Source organism: Xyrauchen texanus, chromosome 31 (genome assembly GCF_025860055.1).
Source record: "Xyrauchen texanus isolate HMW12.3.18 chromosome 31, RBS_HiC_50CHRs, whole genome shotgun sequence".
Lineage (NCBI taxonomy): Eukaryota > Metazoa > Chordata > Actinopteri > Cypriniformes > Catostomidae > Xyrauchen > Xyrauchen texanus.
The window spans coordinates 22,034,326-22,057,521 of record NC_068306.1 but is presented as its reverse complement, the minus strand read 5'-3'; the positions used below and the strand labels follow the sequence as shown (position 1 = coordinate 22,057,521).

At 41.2% G+C, this 23,196-nt stretch overlaps 1 protein-coding gene across 1 annotated transcript in view; it reads right to left on the bottom strand.

Annotated features, from left to right (window-relative positions):
• LOC127624709 (neurexin-1-like) overlaps window positions 1-23,196 on the bottom strand; it is a 526,269-nt gene that overhangs the window by 330,391 nt on the left and 172,682 nt on the right. Inside the window, exon 6 of the mRNA XM_052099555.1 lies at window positions 13,717-13,731. Coding sequence (XP_051955515.1) covers window positions 13,717-13,731 — 15 coding nt within the window. The remainder of the gene's footprint in view (window positions 1-13,716; window positions 13,732-23,196) is intronic.

Sequence of the window (23,196 nt, the reverse complement as noted above, 5' to 3'; positions counted from 1 at the left end):
AAATACCGCAATCGTGCACAAATCGAGGATGATTTGAGGCTATGTTTATCAAACATTGAGCCAAGAATTGGGGATCTTTGCAAGGCAAAGCAGGCTCAGGTCTCACATTAACATCACCTACCAGCAAGCTTCTGTAAAAAATTCAGATGATGCCTAATATTAGGCCTAGTAATAATAACAATAATAAAGCATAAATTAATATCAGAGGTCTGGTGCCAATTCCCAATTATAGCAATAGCCTAGTAATGATAATAGGCCTACTGATGATGATAATAATAATAATAATAATAACAACCATAAAGCATGTAACCTCATATAATTATATAGCAATAGCCTAGTAATGATGATAGGCCTACTACTACTCATAATAATAATAATAATAATAATGCCTGCAAGCTCACATTAGAAGTCTGGTGCTACTGCCAATTATAATAATAATAATAACAACAACAACAATAATGCATGGGGCGGGAAGGGGCGGGGGGCACTGGGGCCCCAACTGCAATGAACCAGCTTTTGGGGGGCCCAGCTTCTAAAAGGTTGAGAACCCCTGCCCAATACTATGTCCTATGTTGTCAATGCCAGGATTTACCAAAAGTACCAGTACCGGTACTTCTTTCAATGCTACATTTTCCGAAGCAGATTATAGTTTATAGCTGCTCTGGCTCTTTAAAAATGTGAAACAGCTCTCTACGACTGTTCATGTTCTCATATCTAAACTTTAAAATCCGGAAAACAGTGCAAGCTGCCTCCGCAAACAGGCGCCGTTCTGGCTTCATGCCATTAAAATAACATTTTTGTTTGAAAGCGAGTGAAACAAAGATTAACTATTCAATCCAATCACCATTTCAACACCCAGGATTTTTAATTAGGTTCTGCAGAACAGGTGATGCCTGTCAGCCTCATTACCTCACCGCAGCTTGTTTAGGGCGTGCTCTATTCTGTTCGTCATCTTCTAACATGAATATCACGATTGTTCCTCGCTCCAAAGTGCCCATTGGAGCGTGATTTATTCCATTCTGAACACAGGGGCATCATGCGTCACAGAACTCCTTCCAATCGACTGATAATCTAATGACAACTTCTTTTCAAACCAACGCAGACATTTTAACGCAAGCTCACTGCCGCACAGCACTCGCTCTGACCATTCCACAGCACACCGCAGTTATACAGTCTCTGTCCGAACAGACATGAGCTGAATTCGGCACCGCAAGAGGCGGATCATGCACCGTGTTCCAACTCATTCATAATCATCCTGCAACGCGTCTCGCTTCTTCACAGCATTATTGACATATATTGTACAGCAGGGGCAGGGAGTGAATGACCACAAGTCAATGTTTCAGTAATGATTGCAAGCCCATTTCTCCTGCATATCAGTATGCAGCACAAAGCCAATGCTGTTTTTTCACATTGTTTATTAAGACATACTGTATTTCCCAGCACATTTCTCCTGCATTTCTGTATGAAAACTATTCCCAATACTCAACCATTAACAGTCTAATTCCTCTCGAAGAATTATCTCTCCACTACCACAATGTTAGCCATCCAAATTATTAAATAAATTCGGTAAATGAGCCTGGCTAGCTAAAGTCGGCATCAATTCAGAGTTTAAAATAATGTCTACCCACGAGTTTGCTGGCGAGAGAATTATAATTTTTTCATCCGCCATACTTTCGGCCGCAAAAGCAGCCCCAAGTTTTTGACTTATTGTCTGAAGCTATCTGCTGGATCTTGTCAAATAACTACTCTGTTCCCCACTTAATTCACATACGCGATGATTTCCTCTTTATCTTGCCCCCTGATGCCACTCCCGCTGCTCGCCTCTCTACCGTCCAGAAACTTTTTGCCAATGTAGGAATTCCAATATCCCATGAGAAAACAGCAGGTCCCTCCTCATCCATCGAATTCCTAGGTATCATTATCAACACAGACATCTCTCAAGCCTCCCTGCCAAAAGAGAAATATACAGGATAATTATAATCATGTCCAACCTCCTATCTAACAAAAGACATTCTAAACGAGAGCTCCTCTACCTCCACAGGCATCTCAATTTCACCATGTACATCATTCCCCAAGGCCGCCCCTTCATCTCGCACCTCCTCATCCTCGCCTCATCCATCACTGCGCTAAACGACACAATAACCCTAATCCCATACTGCCGCGCTGACCTCCAGCTCTGGTTAACATTCCTAAAACAATGGAACGGACTCGCCTTCTTTTACGAGGACTTCCTCTCATTCCCTGAAGACATCAAACATTTCACCAATGCTGCCCCGTCCGTCGGTTTCGGGGGATTCTACCAAGGTCACTGGTTCACCTCCACCTGGCCCCCAGAGCTCACCAGCCTTCCACAATCAGTAGCTTCCTCAGCCCTGAACAAATTATACCCTATCATGGTTGCAGCCTTTCTGTGGGGAAATGAATAGACTTCAAAAAGCATCATAGTCCATTGCGATAATCAGGCTATAGTTTATTGCATCAACAAAGGCCGTTCTCGTGCCCCCAAAATCATGACGTTTCTAAGACGTCTAATTTGGATTTCAGTGTGTAACCAATTCATTATCTCAGCTAGACACATACCAGGATCAAAGAATCAAATTGCTGACTCACTTTCCCACTTTTCCTTTCAGAAATTCAGAGCATTATCTCCAGAGGCAGACTCGACTGTGATCCCGGTACCTCCCTGTTCGGAGCTGAGATTCCTATAGACCATCCCCTCAAACGAATCGAGTAATTAAAATGAATGAAAATCACAACCACTTTTGATTATTTTGAACAGTATCAGTAAAAGCAGACACAGTGAACTAAGGTGCAATAAACTCAATCCTCCTCCATTCCGGCATCCCGGCAACATTTTAATCCAGCCATCATTATGTATTGTCAGAGTAACCACAGTTGCCCAAAAAGGTTTTATCAGAACAACAAATTCAAGTCACACAAGTCATCAACCACAGCCGTCTCAATACAACCTACATGCACACGTATAAGTGTACACGTATGTTTAAGTGCGGGCGTGTGTGCATGTGCGTACGTGGGTGTATGAATGTGCATATATATATATATATAAATCAGAAGTCCTCCTGTTTGAATCGCAGTATAGCCCTCTCAATCATCCACTTCCCCATATCATGGCCTTTTCCCTCTGAGGCAATCGATGGGCTTTCGGTTTCAGACACAGATTGGCCCCTGTTCGAATGCATGCTGGGTTTACCCATCCGATTGTCGTGAGCTCTCTCTCTCTATAGAGCAGTCTCCCATTTGAATCGCATTGTGAGCCCTCCTTTCGATCACAAAGTGAGCCAACTCTCCTTCTCATTCTCCCCATTCGATTGCTTGCTGGGCTTATCCGTTTGAATGCCGTGAGCTTTCTCTCTCTCTATATACAGCAGTCTCCCGTTCGAATCGCAGTGTGAGCCCTCCTTTCGATCACAGAGTGAGCCAACTCTCCTTCACATTCTCCCCATTCGATTGCTTGCTGGGCTTATCCGTTTGAATGCCGTGAGCTTTCTCTCTCTCTATATACAGCAGTCTCCCGATCAAATCGCAGTGTGAGCCCTACCTTTAAAATGCAGTGTCGAACCAACTCTCGTTCTCATTTTCCCCATTCGAATGCATGCTGGGCTTACCCATTCAAATGTTGTGAGTTAAACCGCTCTCACTTTCAAACAGTCTCCCATTTGAATCGCAGTGTGAGCGCTCTCTTTTGAACGCAGAATGAGCCAACTCTCATTTTCATCTTCCCTGTTTGCATGCCGTGAGCCCATCCACCTTTACAACGAGTGGTGGTCTCTTATTCAAATTGCAGTGTAGCCCTCTCGACCAGCCATCATACAAAAATGCACCTTTAAACTCCCTCTATACAGATTTTGGGGGGAAGAAGCATCTGCCAAGCCAATTAACAATGAGAATTGTTGCTGGCTTGCTGTTCTAAATACTTCCTGCCATCGTAATGGTACCAATCTTTCATCGTAACGCCTTTTTGGGGTAATCAGGACTCGAGTCGAGTCAAATCAGGACTCGAGTCGAGTCTCGAGCTCCGAGCCCTCCAGTATATGGACAGCATGTGAAATTTGTTTACTGCTTCAACACAAGATTACATTAAAATATTAACTACTAAAAAACATTTACATAAGCCGTTGAGAACCAATCAAGAAAACATATCAGTTAACCAAACATATTGACAGCTTGGTTATTATGCACAACAACATGTTAGTCACGCTTGTCTGCCTGATAAGGTGGCAGCAGTTCTCAAACAAATGTCATCTCCACAGCAGGAGCAAACATCAGTAGACAGACACAGATGTGGTGGAGAGATGAGAGCCTAGAGATGAAACGGGGAGATTCCAGACCCCACAGTTTCCATGCTTGCTCATGTCATTAGCAGGATATACAGCTTAAACACAACCCTCCTTTGTGTGTGTGTGGCTCTGTATCTGTTTTATAAGACATTTAAGGATGTCTTGCTAAGGTTTGGAGAAAGTTCTACAGTGTACCGAGCTGTTGCTGGTTTGTAGAGCACCAATTATAATGAGAAAACAGAAAGCACACAGAAATGGTGTAATGTTGGAGTTGTGGCCCTTTGGTAAGTCAAGTGCTCCAACACAAAGATGTATGGTGCTCATGTGGGGGATTTAAATTTGAATCTGACTTGCAACATTGCCCGATCCTATTCCCACATCTTCTACACATCATTTCATGTCATCGCTACACTATCTGTATTATTAAAAAAAACTAAAAGTGTGTTGCTATGTGATTGCTAAGGCGTTGTTGCTATGTGGTCCAAATCTAAACAGCCCACCACCGGGGTGTATCTATAATATGCTCGTCTCTATATAGGGGTTGGTCCCTCCTTTCATTTAAGTGTATAGGATTTTTTGGTCTTCCAAGAATGCCCAATATGCCAGAAGTATAAATGCGTGGGACGGGCTATGTGCCAAATTTTTATATTTTGGGATAAGGGTTTTCAAAAGCTGCTCACCCTATTTATGAGAAATAGTAATAGTGAGGCTAATAACAGCCTTAGCAAGCAAATCTAAAAAGAAAAATGGTACAACAAGAAAAATGATTTTGAAAATGGCAAAAGAGTGAAAAATAAAAAGAGGGAATCAAGCTTGATCAGTGATGTGAAATCGAAACACACAAATGCTTGTTTCCTCTTCGATATTATATATATATATTGAAGCAGACATGTGTTGAATGTGTTCTCTGCCCACACTTTCAGTAATCAATGGGCAAAATAACAAACACAATAAACCTGTCTGAAGTGAATCAAGACTCCCTCACAGTCTCACGTTAGGTATCCACTTATTCATTAAGTGGATGGAGAAACAAATTTCACAACATTATGAAAGCACAGATTTCTCCATTCTCTTTTATGCTGTGATCATTTTAAATGGTCAAACAAGGGGAAAAAGATGGATCCTAGACTCATTTTAAATGTATTTCAATCGCACCCTGAAAGAAAATGGTTCCTGAAATCAGTTTGAAGAAAAAAATGGGGGAATAAAAAACGAATATATAGGTTACATGCATGCATGTATATGTATATATATATATATATATATATATATATATACACACACACACACACACACACACACACACACACACAGTGTTGGGAAATTTTCTTTTGAAATGCAACATGCTGTAAAATTAGTATTCCATTAGATTACTCAAGGTCAGTAACAAATTCTAAACACTTCAGATTACTTCAGCACTGGTGGATACTTTTTCACATGTTTTGACTATTAAAAAAAAAGTAAGTACAGTAAGACAAAATACACATGTTAAAAATACATTCTCTGAAAAACCTAAAAATGTTATGCAGAGTTGTTTCTAAAACAAGAGAAATCAAATATATCTTGTTTTAAAGATTTTTAGATATTTTTACAGGAAAAGAATAATAAAGAAAAATCTAAAATAAAAGTTTTGCTTTGCAATCCGAAGAAAGATTTCTAATATCAAAGTTCTTACTAGAAAGCAAAAAATAATGATAAAACTTGAAAAACATGACAAATATGATCATGCCTGGTAACGTGCATTTAAAATGGCTAGAAATAGCATTTTAACTGAGCGTAAAACTGATGGAGATACGATGGATCAAATTGCAGGCTTTTTTTTGAGTGCAATAAACCAAACCAACAAACTAACACAAGTGTTACATGGACAAGAACTGACAAAGAAATGAACAAAACTGGAGGATATTTATACACTATATGAGCTAATGAGGGAATGGAAGACAGGTGAGGATGATGTGGAATGGATGGAAGTGATGAGGGCAGTGCACTATGGGAAATGTAGTCTTTGAGAAAACCTCAAAATAAGAGAAAACATGGAGACAGACTGTAACAGATGACAATTTACACAAGGTTTATTTCTATTTCTTCGGCTCCAAACTTAATTTCTCTGTCTGCTCGTATGAATGTAACACATCATAAGAAAGTGTTTCACCACTGTTCAAATGCACTTTGGATGATATAATTTATTTGTATAAATGTTTCCATCTGAAAGGACTAAATATTAAATGAAACAAATGACAATGAAATGCAAAGTAATCTCTTCAGTAATCAAAATACTTTTTGAATGTAACTGTATTCTAATTACCAATTATTTAAATTGTAACTGGAATGCAGTTACTATATATTTTAAATACATAATCAAGTTACATGTATTCCGTTACTCCCCAACCCTGTATATATATAAAAAAGATCAAATGAAACTATAAGCACTGAAAGCAACAGACAATATTGAAACTGTAATAAAATTCAAAACAAACCCCTACCTGGGTGAATCTCACAAAGCTTAATTGTGTTTCAATGTCATGAAAATAATGTCACAATGCAAATAAATCTTGATCGTCCAAAAATAGGCTTTTTGATTTTTGAGGTGATATGACCCGAATATTTCTTGACATTATTCATGAAACGCACCTGCGCATCTCTGTGAATTAATGAGCTTTTAGCAGATCTGACACTCTGATTGTCACCCAAGCATGCAGCCAATCAGGTGACCTTTTCAAAGATTAAACCAGTTTTTTATGGTTGCATTGATTAACATCCTCTTGAGGAGGTGATCTATGAGGGAAAAACAGGGTGCCCTAAACAATGATGCTGTCATTACCACCATATGATGCTCCAGAGAGTTAAAAACACTTCATTAGCTAACAGAGGGTTAAAGGGAAAGAAATTCCTGTCATCATTTACTTACCCTTATGTTGTTCCAAACCAGTATGACTTTTGTCATTCCTTCTGTGAACACAAAGAGAATTTCCAAGCTGCTTTCTTGCTTTCAGTGAAAGTGAATGGTGACCAGGGGCTTTCAAGCTTAAAAAAATTTAAAATAAAAATACATGTGTATACACATCTTTTAAAGTCATATTATAGTTTTTTGAGGAACAAACATAAATTTAAGTCATTATTCACTGATAATATTGCCTTGAGAATCTTGTAGTCATCATTTACTTTCATTGTATTTATAGAGCAGTTTGAACATTCTGTTAAAAATGTCCTCTGTGATCCACAGAAGAGAGAGACATGTGGGTTTCGAAAGACAAGGGTGATTAAATGATGACAGAATTTACATTTTTGGGTTAACTATTTCTTTAATCACATCACAATGGGAAGAAATAAAAAATGTCCTCCAAGGTCATGTGAAAGAGAGAAATCTTTTTCTCCATATCCCTCTGAATGTAGAAATGGTGTGGCTCATCTGAAATGGGTTTGCTTTGTAGATTAGGTCCTGGACTAGCTCTGAGCCCTGACCTTGCCAGCAACTTTGGCTCGGATTTCTACACGGATGAGATTCAGGGTGGAATGAGGCACAGAGATTTACTTGCATTAATTCACCTTAACAAATGCAAACAGGTTTACTCGCCACGGCAACAACAGCTCCAGGTCTTGAACCTCCAAATATGTGAAGTTGCAAGGATCCTATATGCACTGAATAACTGTTTTTGTATTTAGTATTCAGCGCATGGCCTTACAATCAAGGAGCACACAGTCTCCGGTGAGTAACTGGTGAGTGGTAAAGGGATTGTGTCTTTGTGATATTAACTAATGTGATATGATCTTGCTCACAGAGGGGGGCAGCTGCATTCTTCAAATACCCGCAAGTTAACAATCAAATTATGGTTAATAAGCGTGGATGTTTGTGCCACTCTTTTTGCTGGTTGTTGACAAATGTGCAAAGAGGAGGTGTTAGAGAGTGAGAGAGAAAGAGATATGAAGTGAGATAAAAAGAGAGAGCAATACAGTACAGTTTAGCTGAAATCTCCCTGCGAAATAAGCACTTATGAAAATCATGATCTCTTCTGTTTCTCTTGTTGCTGTTCTTCATTGCTGAACGTCAAGGCCATGTCAAGGACATTATATACTCTTTTAAGCTCATTGCAAAGCCATTATACATTTTGGGATTATGCATTAGCTTAGTTTGGTACATGGGTCATTAGTTAGATAGTGAATCTTTCTCTCTCTCACTCTCTCCTTTGTGTGTGTGTGTGTGTGTGTGTGTGTGCAGAGGATTGTTATTTTTTGCATTATGGAAGTGTGAAACCATACTTAATTGTCGTGAAAATAATGTAAAGAAAATGTATAAAATTTATACAATAAAATAAAAAATAAAAAAAACGTTTTGGTCTGAAAAGTAAATAGATTTTCATAATATATAAGTATAAAGAAATGCTTTATGCTAAATATATATTTTGGTAACACTTTACAAAAAGTTTTCATTTGTTAGCATTAGCAAACAAGGTATTGTTCAATATTTTTTTTTCAACATTTATTCATCTTTGTTTATATTAATTTATCAAAATACGGTTGACATTGTTAGTTCATGTTAGTTCTTAATGCGTTATCTAACAATGATGTATACTTTTTTGTAAAAATATACCAGTATATGTTGAAATTAACATTAAACAGGATTATTAAGTGCTGTAAAAGCATTTTTCATTGTTAATTCATGTTAGCTAATGTCTTAAACTAAAAGCCTGTTCACACCAAGTCCAAGTTTTTTCAGTACGAATGTTTGTTTCCGAACAAGCTTTTGTATGGAAACAATGCATTCATATGGCGCTATTCACATCGGGTCCAGCTAATTGTCCGCCGACAATCTTAAGGTTTTTTTTTTACGGAGAGTGTTCTAATTTTTTTTTCTTCGGATTGCAATGAAAACTGACTGACCAATGAGATAAGAGCTTTTTTTTTTGTCACCTCAGCTGCTCAATCCAGCATGTTGGTGGCACTACTCAACTGGCAAACACTGGCATATGTGCAGCTGATACACACCCCTGAAAATGATATAATTAAAAATAAATAGTTGCTGTTCAGGAACCATTTTGTATTATAAACATATATCGATCTGCCAAATTAGCACCAACTCACATCTCAGAATAGATGCTGTTCTTCTCACCACAATTGTACAGAGCGGTTATCTGTGTTACCGTAGACTTTGTCAGTTCGAACCAGTCTGGCCATTCTCTGTTGACCTCTCTCATCAACATGGCATTTCCGTCCACTGCCGCTCACTGGATGTTTTTTGTTTTTGGCACCGTTCAGAGTAAATTCTAGAGACTGTTGTGCGTGAAAATCCCAGGAGATCAGCAGTTACAGAAATATTCAAACCAGCCTGTCTGGCAACAACAATCATGCCACGGTCCAAATCACTGATATCACATTTTTCCCCCATTCTGATGGTTGATGTGAAGTTGTGAACCATATCTGCATGATTTCATGCACTGCACTACTGCCACACGATTGGCTGATTAGATAATCGCATGGATGGTTGGAGTATTTCTGTAACTGCTTATCTCCTGGGATTTTCAGGCACAACAGTCTCTATAATATATTATATATAATGCCTATATAATGTTATTATATTATATAGGCATTATAAAAAGAGAAGTTGGCTTCAGGTGTCTGTTTGGAATGTACTCGTAGCAAAATAGGCTAAATGTGCAAAATAATATCCAACGGCGCTCTTTACTCATCTTACTCGCATAAAAAACGGATTATATACTCCTCAAAATGCATCAATACCATGGAAAACAGCGCTGCCTACTGTACAAGAGTGAACATTTTTAGTTTCACATTTTACAGACTGGGTGTGAATAGACCTTCTGTTAGAGGTTCGTTTTGCAAAATCGTCATTGATGTGAACAGGCCTTAATGCTGAAAAAATACATCCTTATTTTAAAGTGTCAACATAATTTCATTAATTTTCATTTCATTTTTTTTCTTCTTTTGATTATGGAGTAAAACATGATCCAGACAAGTATTTTTGAGATTCACCCATGCTTGTGTACATTTTTAGTAGGGTTGAAATACTGCAAAGATATATCATTAACAATCAGGCCAAGCTTATCGTTTCAAATGCAGACATTACTACTGAACATAAAAAGGGATGTTAAAATCGAGTCAGCTGTTCTGCATTGCCACTAAACTCGCAATGATATATTACCGGTCCCACTCGTAGCTGCAACAGAGCTGTGTCACTGTCTCCAACACACACTCATATCCCTTTACACTGCTGACCTTTCAATGACAGAAATCCACACCATAAATATCATACCAATTCATATTCGTATGTAAAACATTAAGGAAGGGTCCCACTAAGCTGTGGTCCTATCACTGGCACTTCTCTGGAGAGTTCATGGGTAAATCATTGCTGTTCACAGGCCCGACCTGCACAGCCTCTTCAGTGGACCAAAGAGGTGATTAATCACTAGCCCCTTAATCATGCCCAAAGGTCCCACTTTAATTAAAAACAAAGTTCTCTTTTCATTATTCCACTCCAATTGAAAGACGATAAGCCCCCCGTCCCCCATAACATATTACTGCCTAAGCCCATACCCCCCCATCTCTCTCTCTCTCTCTCTCTCTCTCTCTCTCTCTCTCTCTCTCTCTCTCTCTCTCTCTCTTTCATTTGTTTTTGTTAACATACTCACAGAGAGAGAGAGAGTACAAAAAGAAATGAAAAACATACTTAAGCCCTGTATTTGAGCTAGAAGTATAAAGCCATACAGATGCACGTAGATGACGACCGCTGATTGAAGCAGGTAAAGTGCTTGAATTTGCAAGTCTTCTTTATTGCAGTGAGACTATTAAACTTATTTTTATGTTGTGTATCCAAAATTTAGACACTTAAAAGGATAGTTCACTCACACACACAAAAAAGGAGACATTAGGCAGAATGTCAGGGACAAACCCGTTCAACTTAATTTTATGGAAACAAAGATGCAATGTAAGTGAATGGTGACTGAGGCTATCATTCTCTCTCACATTTTATTTTGTGTTATACAGAAAGAGAAATTCATTGAGGTTCGGAACAATATGACGATCAGTAAATGATGTCATAAATGTGGAGAGCTGCCCCTTTAAGTCACACTTAAAATGATCTGAATGTCATCGCAATTAAAATACCAAAAGCGACGTTTATACAAAAAGATTATACAAAATAAAGAAAGAAGGCAAAAGCAAACAAGCACCAACAAAACAATTCACAGCTTAATAGCTTTAAAAGGATTAAACTAGGGCTGTCGATTTAATGTGTTAATTCAGTGTGATACATTTTATTAAAAATAACATATAAAAAATGTTTACACAATTAATCACAATGCCCCCGGACCATATTAAGGAAGATTACTGAGAAATGCAAGCTTATAGTGTAACCTGTTTACTCCAGAGGGCAGTAAGTGAAACTTCAGCTGTGTGGCAATGCGCAGTTTATACAGAGAACAAAACAACCCTTCAGCAGGCAGCACAACACAAACATGCTTGCGTACTTGCGTTCAAAACACTTGATGGAGCGCAAATTCAAACTAAGGGATCTCAAGATGTGTTCCAAGTATTAAACTATATTTTAGTTGACACAGTGACCTAAAAATTTTATATTTATGACGCAACACACCCGAAACGCCATACAAACATGTCTGACGTATGTGTAAATTGACGGGTCCTTAAACAAGCCCTAATAATAAATCTCAAACTGATTGATTCACTTGTGAAATGGATTGCTGTGAACTGACTTATGATCAATAATATGGGAGTAAAAACAATATAATGTTTTCTAAAGCCGCTTTTTGTATTGTCTTATCAATGATGAACTCTTCTGCCACAAGACTGTAATGCATTTTAATTATCTATTTTATTTTTATATTTAAAGAAACCACTTGGTTTATGGTTTAAGTGTCTAAAACTGTATTAAGTATACAAATACATTTTTGAAACTGTATATCCAAGTATGTAATATAAAACATAAAATATATTGTTCAATAAATCGATTGTATAAGGTGATTCAAGTGTTGCACTATAGTGTTAAATAACATAGTTGGCACTTCTAACATAAAAGTGTGTTTGATTTTACTCAGGTCATTATATCTCATTCTATAACTCATGGAAATATTGGATAAATCACTAAAAAAAATATATTTAAAGAGTGGTTAGTCTTTCATCTCAAGTCAACTGATGGGGGGATATTTAAAGTACAGATCTGTGATACAGTACCTAATTAAGCTACAGTTGGGTGCACAAATATGACCAAGTTCACAAAATACATTGTGACAATTATTTCTTTATTTATCTTTGCCATGGTAGATATTTTTATGTCAGCCTGGAAACGCAGGGACATGAAAACACAATGTTTGAGTCAATCACCTCAAATAAATGTTTTGTGCTATTGTCTAAAGTGTAACGTGTTTAAGAGTGTTCAAATTTATAAAAGCTTTCAAAGCACTTCAAAGCTTCCTGGCCACTCTAGCTGTCTGTTCTGATGTAAAGTACAGATATAGGCAATGTGCGCTCATATCATTACAATTAAATTCACAGTCGCAAGTGAGTCCAAATGTTAATGACAACCCATACGTCTCTCACTGGCTGAAGCAAGTGTGCCGCACAAGCCCTCAAAAGTGAAGCCAAAACGTCTCGATCGCCTGCCGGTGACTGGTCCTAGTATAGGTCATAAACCCGCCTCACCATGTTATTCAACGGGACGTGAGACCAACTAAACTACACTTCACATATCTTTTTTCCAAAGATAGTTTCTGTCATTTACTGTAGTTTCTATCACGTTGATGTAATTTCAGGTGTTTGTTTTCAAAATAAGTTTGTTTTTAGTTAGTTATTTGATGCTATAAAAACGGTGCTGTGACATCACGATTGACAGCTGTGATTGACAGGTTCTCTGAGCGAAGTAGTCACTGAAGCACCAACTGACTTTTTTTCGGGATCTTCGGAGGACTGAGGAGATTTAATATCTAAATTTCTATAATTAATTATTTCACACCGTCATAAGTCAAAAGTCAAAAGTGCAGGGGCGTGTTCTTGCGATTGATTCAGCGAGAGTGAGGGCGGGGCCTTGATTTCGCGGCTTTACTTCCTGCTCACTACTGCGCAGGTCTAGTCCCGAAATCGCAACTGTGCAGACTCAAGTCCCAAGATGTCAGCGCCATATCGGAACACTGGCGGCTTCAGTTCTCACCAATGGAAAAGAGCGAAGGGGCGTCGTCCATCTTTTTTTACAGTCTATGGGCTGAAGTCCAAACTGCTCGCAAAACATATCTCAGCTATGACAAGTTAATGTAAAACACCACATCCAGGCCTCTGTGACTATGCTTGAAGAGAGAATGTGTGTATCAAAAAGCTTTCAGCAATGCTGTGCTCTCTCAGGGGATAAGAGGATGGGAATGTGTTATGAAAATTGAGAAGAATAAGAGAGCATTCTTACCCGATTCTGGATTACCTGTGGAAAAAAAGTGAAAAGTACAAAGTCAGAGGCACTGTTCCAGAACTTGGTTAAAAGATAAAAGAAGCATAAAGCAGAACCTTGGCTCATTGTCTATCTAGTCACATTTTTGGTCTTCAAAGAAAGTAAATCATTAATATCTAAAGACACACTGAATCCAATTTAAATTATTCTCACTGGATTGCATGCTGATTTCACAAAAATAAGAATAACAACATCTTAAAATGAGCAGCGAAATATTCTTTACTGTTTGAGGTAGTGCACAGAGAAAAATGTATGGAGTCAAGTTAAAAATAAAGGAATTAAATAATGATGGATCATGAGTCCTATTCACTGCCCCTGAAAGAAAGAAAAAAATACTGTATATTATAGCATAAATAGATTTGCCCAGCGAAAGAATGCCTTTAACAGTTCTTTAAGTGAATACTGAAATGATTCATTTACAAAGCACATTACTTGCATTGAAAGAATTAATTTTGCTCTGTTTGCAACCTATGAATATAAAAGTGCTGTATTTCCACTGGCAGTCAAAGCAGCCATAATACTGAGGAAATGAGCTGAATTCTAAGTTGGGAGTGAGAAAAGGTGCAGACAGCTCTGAGAATACTTGAGAAAAATGTTACAAATGTTATGCCTTAATCAAACAATTCAAGTGTATAACTAATCTTTTAAATTCAGTAAGGTTTTCAAGTAAGGTGTGCCTAAAATAATAATGCTTCTTTTGATGTGCACTAGTTTTCTAATTTGACCAAAAGCAGTTAAAAAGAAAAGGAACCAATCAGAATGACAAAGTGTGTTCAAGAGTGAATTTAACCAAATCAGATTGACCAAATTTAGTCAAAAAGAAAGTATGACCAAATCAAATTGACTAGATTTGGTCAAAAAGGAAAACGGATCAAATCAGAATAACCAAACTTGGTCAAAAGAAAGTTTGGCTGAATATAAATGACCAAATTTAGTCAAAAAAAGGAAATTTGACCAAAATCAGAATGACCATATTTGGTGAAAAGGAACTACATAATTCTTTCACAGTGGTAATCTTTGTAACAGCTAATCATAAATATTGACCATGATTACAGTACATTTTAAATGGCCACTATTAAGTTATACAGTATATTGTATAAAAGTCATTTATGCATCAGATTCTGTCAAATATTTTCATCCCAATAATACTTTTTCTCCAACGATCAGAGAGAACATATCTGACAGCTATTTCACCACAACAAACTTTCCAGAAAAAACAAGATTCATGATATCATGACTTTTTATTTAATGCTAAAGAACTTAACTTTTGCCATGTGGAAAAATTTAGGAAACTTCTCAGTTACGAACGCAACCTTGGTTCCCTGAGAGGGAACGAGATGTTACGTAATAACGCATTTGGGACTATGTCAGTGGTCTCACGTGGTCTGATGCCTGTAAACAATCAAGCCAATTTATTGGCTGATGGTGCTTAAGCGATGCCCATAGGGAGCCATGTCATGGGCTTTATATAGGCGGGTGCTTGGTGCCATCTCGCCAGATTTTCTGAAAAAGGCATGAGCCTATGAAGCAACTAGAGTGTATCGCCAGCCACGCAACCTTCCCTTTCAAAGGACACTTTGATATTGTGTAACAATGCCATTGGAACGAATAATATTACGCCATGTGAATAGTAGCTGCCAACTCCCTAAGCCAATGTGTCAAATTTATAGCGGTGCACAAAAAGAGCAAAATAAAAATAAACCTCATGAACTTAGTCCTGTTCCAACAGAGAGAACTTGTGAAGCAAGAGTCAAACTCTCACTATAAATTTTTTTTTGCTAAAAATCCTATAGGCCTATTAGTGCTGCACGATTAAACATATCGCAATCAAAATGTCAGCCTGTGCGATTATATGACGGCAAATGCGATTTTATTAAATAAGTGCATGTGTGGACGTGACAGCCCATTCTCTTTGAGAGCTGTTCGCTCATTTTCTACACCGCTAATAAATAGATGAACAGTTAGTCTAAGTTTAGGAATTAGCACGTGTGGTCATGTCATGTGAGCTTCCGGTGTTCAGTGTGGAAATCAGGTGAAGATAGATGCCGAGAAGACCGACACTGAACTGGTGGCCAGAAAAAATAACACAGAAACACAGATCACAGCTTGGCGATATGTCTTTATTTCATCAATAATTAAAGGTAATATAATAGGGGAGTGTGATATGTAAATAAGCACAAACTCCAAAACTGTCATTCTCGGTGTGGTCGAAGCGGTTCAACAAGTCGCGAAAGAGACCCAATCTGAGCAGGAGTCCAGAGCGGGAGAGATTTAAAGTTCCGCTGGCTGATGCGCACACTAACACTGAGACACTCGTCTCTCACCCCCGCTGTCTGCAGCTCGAGTTCTGATAGAAACACTAGTCACAGTGTAACGATTGAGGACTGAGGCTGACAAAGGTTGAGGATCCAAGTGCAGTTAACTTTATTTAAATGAATGGAAACAAACAGAGATGAACAAACAAAACTACCACGATGGGCAAAAATGAAAACAAAACACGAGAACACTGGAACTGGGAACACAGGCATGGGAACGAACATCACCAACATACAACCACGTTCACAAACAATCAATGAAAGACAGGGACTGAACCAAAAAACAGGGTATATATACATGAACATAGAACTAAGGGGACAATGAACAAACAGAACACCAAACAAGATAACAAGATGACAAAAAGAAGCAAATGGCAAACTTAACGAGGGCAGGTGAAAACAATGAACAGTGAACACGAGGGCTGACAGGAAGACTATGGAGGTACAAGGGTGACAAAAGTGAAAACTAAGGAATAACAAAAGTGACAAAATGACAAACAAAGGGCAACAGTGAGACAAGACAGGGTAACCGTTACATAGCCCCCCTCAAGGATAGGATACCAGACGATCAACAAAAACAAAAACGGGAAGAACAAATGACCAATGACTGGGGGCACAAAGGGCAGACAGGCAGTCCAGGGGGGCAACGAGGGGCAGACAGGCAGTCCGGGGGGCAACGAGGGGCAGACAGGCAGTCCGGGGGGCAACGAGGGGCAGACAGGCAGTCCACGGGGGGCACGAGGGACACGGAGACAGACCAAGGAGGGCGAGAGGGCAGATAAGCAGTCTCTGGGGGTGTGTGCTGGGAACCAGGTCGGGTGGCCTGGGGAGCTTCCAACGGGTAGGGGCGGGTTTAGGTGGACTGAGAGATGGCCGCAGAGCAGGGGCCGGTTCAGGGCACCTGGGAGGTGGCCACAGGACAGAGGCCGGTTTAGATGGCCCGGGAGCTGGCCACTTGGCAAGGACAGGGACCGGGTCAGGGGGCCTGGGAGGAGGCCACTGGACAGGGACTGGGTCAGGGGGCCTGGGAAGAGGCCACAGTACTGGGACCGGGTCAGGGGCCCTGGGAGAAGGCCCCACTAAGGGGACAGGTTTGAGTGGCCCGGGAGCTGGCCTCAAGGCAAGGGCCGGTTCAGGGAACCTGGGAGGTGGCCACAGGACAGGGACAGGTCTAGGAGGCCTGGGAGGCAGCCTCAGGACAGGGACAGGTCCCGGAGGCGGAGCTGAGAGGGGCTCTGGAGACGGAGCTGAGGGGAGCTCTGGAGGCTCAGCCGTAGGAGGCTCTGGAGGCAGAGCCGTAGGAGGCTCTGGAGGAGGCTCGGAAGGCAGAGCCGTGGAAGGCTCGAGGGGCTTGAGGGGCGGAGCCCTGGAAGGCTCGAGGGGCTTGAGGGGCGGAGCCCTGGAAGGCTCGAGGGGCGGAGCCCTGGAAGGCTCGAGAGGCTTGAGAGGCGGAGCTCTGGAAAGATCGGGAGGCGGAGCTCTGGAAGGCTCAGGAAGCTCGGAAGGCGGGGCTCTGGAAATCCCGGAAGGCGGAGCTCTGGAAAGCTCGGCAGGCGGAGCTCTGGAAAGCTCGGCAGGTGGAGCTCTGGAAGGCTCAAGAAGCTCGGAAGGCGGGGCTCTGGAAAGCCCGGAAGGCGGAGCTCTGGAAAGCTCAGGAAGCTCAGAAGGCGGAGCTCTGGAAAGCTCGGAAGGCGGAGCTCTGGAAAGCTCGGAAGGCGGAGCTCTGGAAAGCTCAGGAAGCTCAGAAGGCGGGGCTCTGGAAAGCCCGGAAGGCGGAGCTCTGGAAAGCTTGGAAGGCGGAGCTCTGGAAAGCTCGGAAGGCGGAGCTCTGGAAAGCGGAGCTCTGGAAAGCTCGGGAAACTCGGAAGGCGGAGCTCTGGAAAGCTCGGGAAACTCGGAAGGCGGAGCTCTGGAAAGCTCGGGAAACTCGGAAGGCGGAGCTCTGGAAAGCTCGGGAAACTCGGAAGGCGGAGCTCTGGAAAACTCGGGAAACTCGGAAGGCGGAGCTCTGGAAAGCTCGGGAGGAGGAGCCCTGGAAGACTTGAGAGACTTGAGAGACTTGGGAGGCGCTGGCTCCAGGACGGGCTCGACCACTGGCGCTGGCTCCGGGACGGTCCTGGCTACTGGCGCTGGCTCAGGGACGGTCGAGGCTACAGGCGCTGGCTCAGGGACGGTCGAGGCTACAGGCGCTGGCTCAGGGACGGTCGAGGCTACAGGCGCTGGCTCAGGGACGGTCGAGGCTACAGGCGCTGGCTCACTGACGTTTGAGGCTATCGGCTCTGGCTCACTGACGTCTGAGGCTACTGGCGCTGGCTCGGGGACGGTCGAGGGCTCAGGTTCGCTCACCGTGGCTGACGAGGACTCAGGCTCGCTCACAGTGACATGCGTGGGCTCTAGCTCGCTCACCGTGACATGCGTGGGCTCTAGCTCGCAGACCGGGGCAGGTGCGGTCCGGGAGGCGGAAGTCCGTCTTCTCTCCCTCCTCCGGGCAGACGAAGTGGGCCGCGCTGGCTCATGGAAGGCGACTGGCGACGCTGGAAAGCTGTTCCTGGTCGGCGTGACTTCAGGCTCGCTGGCCAGGGCAGGCGTAGGCTCTGGCTCGCAGACCGGGGCAGGTGCGAACGGGGAGCCGCACAACAGTAAGGTTAACTCCAGGAAGTCGCGGAGAGTCCAGCCGCGTGATGCCGGTGGCATCCGCTCCTTCAGCCAGCCACTCAGGTTTTCCCTGAAGAAGACCACCAGGGAGGAGTCTGAGAAGTTCGCAACAGCCGCCAGTTTAAGGAAGTCGCGGACGTGGGCCTCAATAGGACGGTCCTCTTGCCTCAGGCAGAGCAGGTGGTATCTGGCGTGTAATACTGCTGGATCCATGGTGTGGTCTTTCGTTCTGTAACGATTGAGGACTGAGGCTGACAAAGGTTGAGGATCCAAGTGCAGTTAACTTTATTTAAACGAATGGAAACAAACAGAGATGAACAAACAAAACTACCACGATGGGCAAAAATGAAAACAAAACACGAGAACACTGGAACTGGGAACACAGGCATGGGAACGAACATCACCAACATACAACCACGTTCACAAACAATCAACGAAAGACAGGGACTGAACCAAAAACCAGGGTATATATACATGAACATAGAACTAAGGGGACAATGAACAAACAGAACACCAAACAAGATAACAAGATGACAAAAAGAAGCAAATGGCAAACTTAACGAGGGCAGGTGAAAACAATGAACAGTGAACACGAGGGCTGACAGGAAGACTATGGAGGTACAAGGGTGACAAAAGTGAAAACTAAGGAATAACAAAAGTGACAAAATGACAAACAAAGGGCAACAGTGAGACAAGACAGGGTAACCGTTACACACAGCTTTGCAATATGTCTTTATTTTATTCTTAATTAAAGTTCATATAATACGGGAGTGCGCCATGTAAATAAACACAAACTCCAAAACTGTCATTCTCGGTTCAACCAGTCGTGGAAGAGACCCAATCTGAGCAGGAGTCGTGACCGGGAGAGAAACAATAAAATGTGTATATATATATATATATATATACACACACACACACACAACAACAACAACAGTTTTAGTGGTTTGATTGAGTGAACTACACTTTGATATCCAGTTTCCTTTTCAAAAGAGTTTATACAAAGTACATGTTACATCCTGCTTAAATGTCCCTGTTTGTTTGGACAATCTTATTTTCGTGAAAAATCGTATGTTCTTATTTATTGTTCTATTTTTTTTAGGTGTAATATTCAGAAAATAACAAGTTTGCAGAAATGCAAAGATATTATTTAATTTTGTAAAAATATTTTCATTTGAAAACACTGTGCATTTATAGTTGTTGTTGTTGATAGTTTGTATGTTGAAAAATACACATTTCAGCATTATCAGTAATCTATTTGTGCATTTCCCTTGATAACCAAGCAAGTTGACTCATGATACCTTTTGTTTATTATATCGCAATAGCATAACGCAATATTAACCTCAATAATCGCAATATGACATTTTTCCCAAATTGTGCAGCCCTAAGCCCTATGGTTTCATCACAAGCTGGTCCTCCAGATGCCTTTAAATGTGGATGCCGTTTTGTGACTTCTGTAGATCTTGCTATCAGTGAATGCAGCTGTTCTCTCAGCAGGCCACACAACCTATGGGTCACTCACACACTGAGAGTGAGATACTTCACTGTGCGTTGTATACCGCTAAAGTAAACAATCACATTCTTAAGGACTGTAACAACAGAAACATTGGCTTAGCTCATCTAATCTATCTGTTGCTAAACCAGAGGGTATCTAACTGGAAAGATGTTTTCCTTACTCTAATTGTGAGTGTGTACCTCAACTGGAGCCATGGGAAATGACAAATGAATTTGCTCTTCTTTCCTCAGCAAGTCCAATGGGCAACAACAGGTAGAGTGCTGCCAAGACTAGTCATTATAAAAAAAAAACACTTATTTTGTTGGACACATAGTCAATTGGCCAGCATACATATCACATTTAACAGTTTAATACATTTCTGTCATTATAAACATCACATTTAAGAACTTGAAGAGTCTATACAACAGTTAGTTCCGGTCTTATAATCTAACTTGACAAGCAGCACTCCAAGACTGATGATATTTAGTATAATACAATAGCTGGTGTGTGGTGAGTGTACTGGCGCAGTATGGCTGCTGTCGCATCATTCAGGTGGATGCTGCACATTAGTGGTGGTTGAGGAGAGTCCCCTGTTCACTGTGTATAGTGCTTTGTGTGTAGTGTCAGAAAAGCACTATATAAATGTAACGTTCATGTGACAGGGCGGAGGGCGGGGCCAGGTCTTGATGCTACAAACCCAGCCTCTAATCAGGCCTCAGAGAGGGATAAAGGCCAAATGGAGAATGCAGTGGGACAGAGACAGAGAGATTTACGGACAGCTGCCCGGATAACGAGGACTTCCTCTCCCGCCCTAAGCTGTTCCGGGAGTGGTCATAAGGAGCCAGGAAGTGCTATGATGTCCCTGGACTGGGCACGGCCAAAAGTGGCACCTCAGGTTCCGCCCCATCATGAGGATGTCCTTCCTCCTTAGCCCTGTGGCTGGAGGGTTTTTGGATAAACTTGCTGCCGGCACAGTACGTGTGTCAATTAGGCCCTGTACTGTGGTAGGTGCTCCAAATGCATTGGTTATCCCATTGATAACCCACGATGTATTTTATGCAAAAGGGTTTATCCGTTGCTAAACCGTGTCGTCCTTGGGCAGAGGCCTCTCTGTCCCCTGTCACTGTATTTGTAGTAACTCAACCCCCTTCTGGGAGGATCTTCCACTGGGCACTTCCACATGACGTGCTTCTGACCGGACTCAGTAAGACCATGTGACATATTCACACTCTAAAGCCCCCCTCTCTGGGCGGGGTGTCTCCGCGGTGTCCTCCTCTATAGAGGGACACCCCCTGATGTGGACCTTATATAGCCCCCAGCTGAACGATTTCATTCCTTTTGAGGAGAAAAATTAGAAGAGGCAGTGGCTGGGTCAGCCGGTCCTTATTTTTTGAGCAGTCGACTTGTCCCCGAGTTGCAGGGGACCGTTTGACACTATCAGTGCGTTGAGGGTAGCTACGTGATGGCCTGGTGCGCTGGCTACGAGGCACACAGAGCTCTGCCTGTCTCACACGGGCAGTCCACGTAACACAATTCAGTTATTGTGGCATTTTCCATAGGAACCCCTAGTGCCACTATATCGACACCACGTCGAGTGAGTGACAGAAGGGGAACGTCAGGTTTACTAACGTAACCTCCGTTCCCTGATGGAGAGAATGAGACATTATTTTCCTCCTGCCACAACACTGAACTACCAACTGAAATGGCCGGGACCTTGTATCGGTTCCTCAGTGGTTGCAATCCGCCTCCTTATATACCCATATGTCCGGGGGAGTGGCATGCAAATTCCACTCGCCAATTTTCATTGGCCATTTCTCAAAAATCTGAGATGTCTGGGGCTCCCAGGAGCGACACCTTGTGTCACTACATTGACAAAACGTCACGTTCCCTCCATCAGGGAACAGAGGTTACATTAGTAACAATGACGTTTTCATTTATTGAAAAAGGCTGACATTCAAGCATTTATTTCTATATACCATATAATGAGCTAACTAAGCTACGACTTTAATGCTGTCATTCATTTTGCATTGTTAGATAGCCTTCTATGCTTTGAAATGTAAAACACAATAAAAATAATAAAATGAACAATATTAATCATAATAGCTCTCACTTTCTTCACACTGCTAAACGATTGCGCCTCCTGGCAGTGACTTTGTGAACGAGTCTCATGTGTGAGAATTTGAAGTTTTCACGTGGCAATATACATCATGAGGTAAAGAGGATCAGTTTCATTGAGTATCCACTGTACACGCACTGCATCCTGTGCTTATTGTGGCAGATGACAGAAGAGAGTGCACATTTATTGTGATTTTATTTAAATAAATTGCTGAATTTTGTGCTTCAATAATCACACTGGGTAATATACTGTAACCAACGTGTAACCCTTGCTTCACGTGCACTTACTCCAAACAAAGGCTATGGATCACAGTTTGATTTGTACTTAGGACCTGGCTTAAGAAGATTTAGACTCTGCTTTGGAGAGAGAGAACAGCAGCATAAACGGGAAAAAACACACACGGACATGGGGGTTGAAGGTTGAAAAGGTAAGAAAATGTTTGGGCTTTTTTTTTCTGATATTTGTGTTTAAAAAAAATACAAAATAAATTAACAATGAGAAAATAAACAACAATTGACAAATGATCTATGATATTAATTTCTTTCTCAGCAATGAATAAATGATTTCTCTTTTTCTAAGGTTATAAGAAAAACAAGGTTTGTTTTACATGTAAGTGAAATCTTTAAAGTTCACACTTTATCTATGAGCTTTATAAGTTTCAGTTTACACAGTTTAATTGTTTTGGTTTAGGTTATATTTAGTCATTATAGTTTAATGTTATCTCTTAGATTCCATTGTTTGATATTTGTGAATTAATCTTATAGTAAATGCACTGTTAGCTAACCATTGTTCTAGATTTGTTCCACCAGGTTTACATTTTTATTTTGAAACCATATTTCAACAGGGACACTTTTATTTGT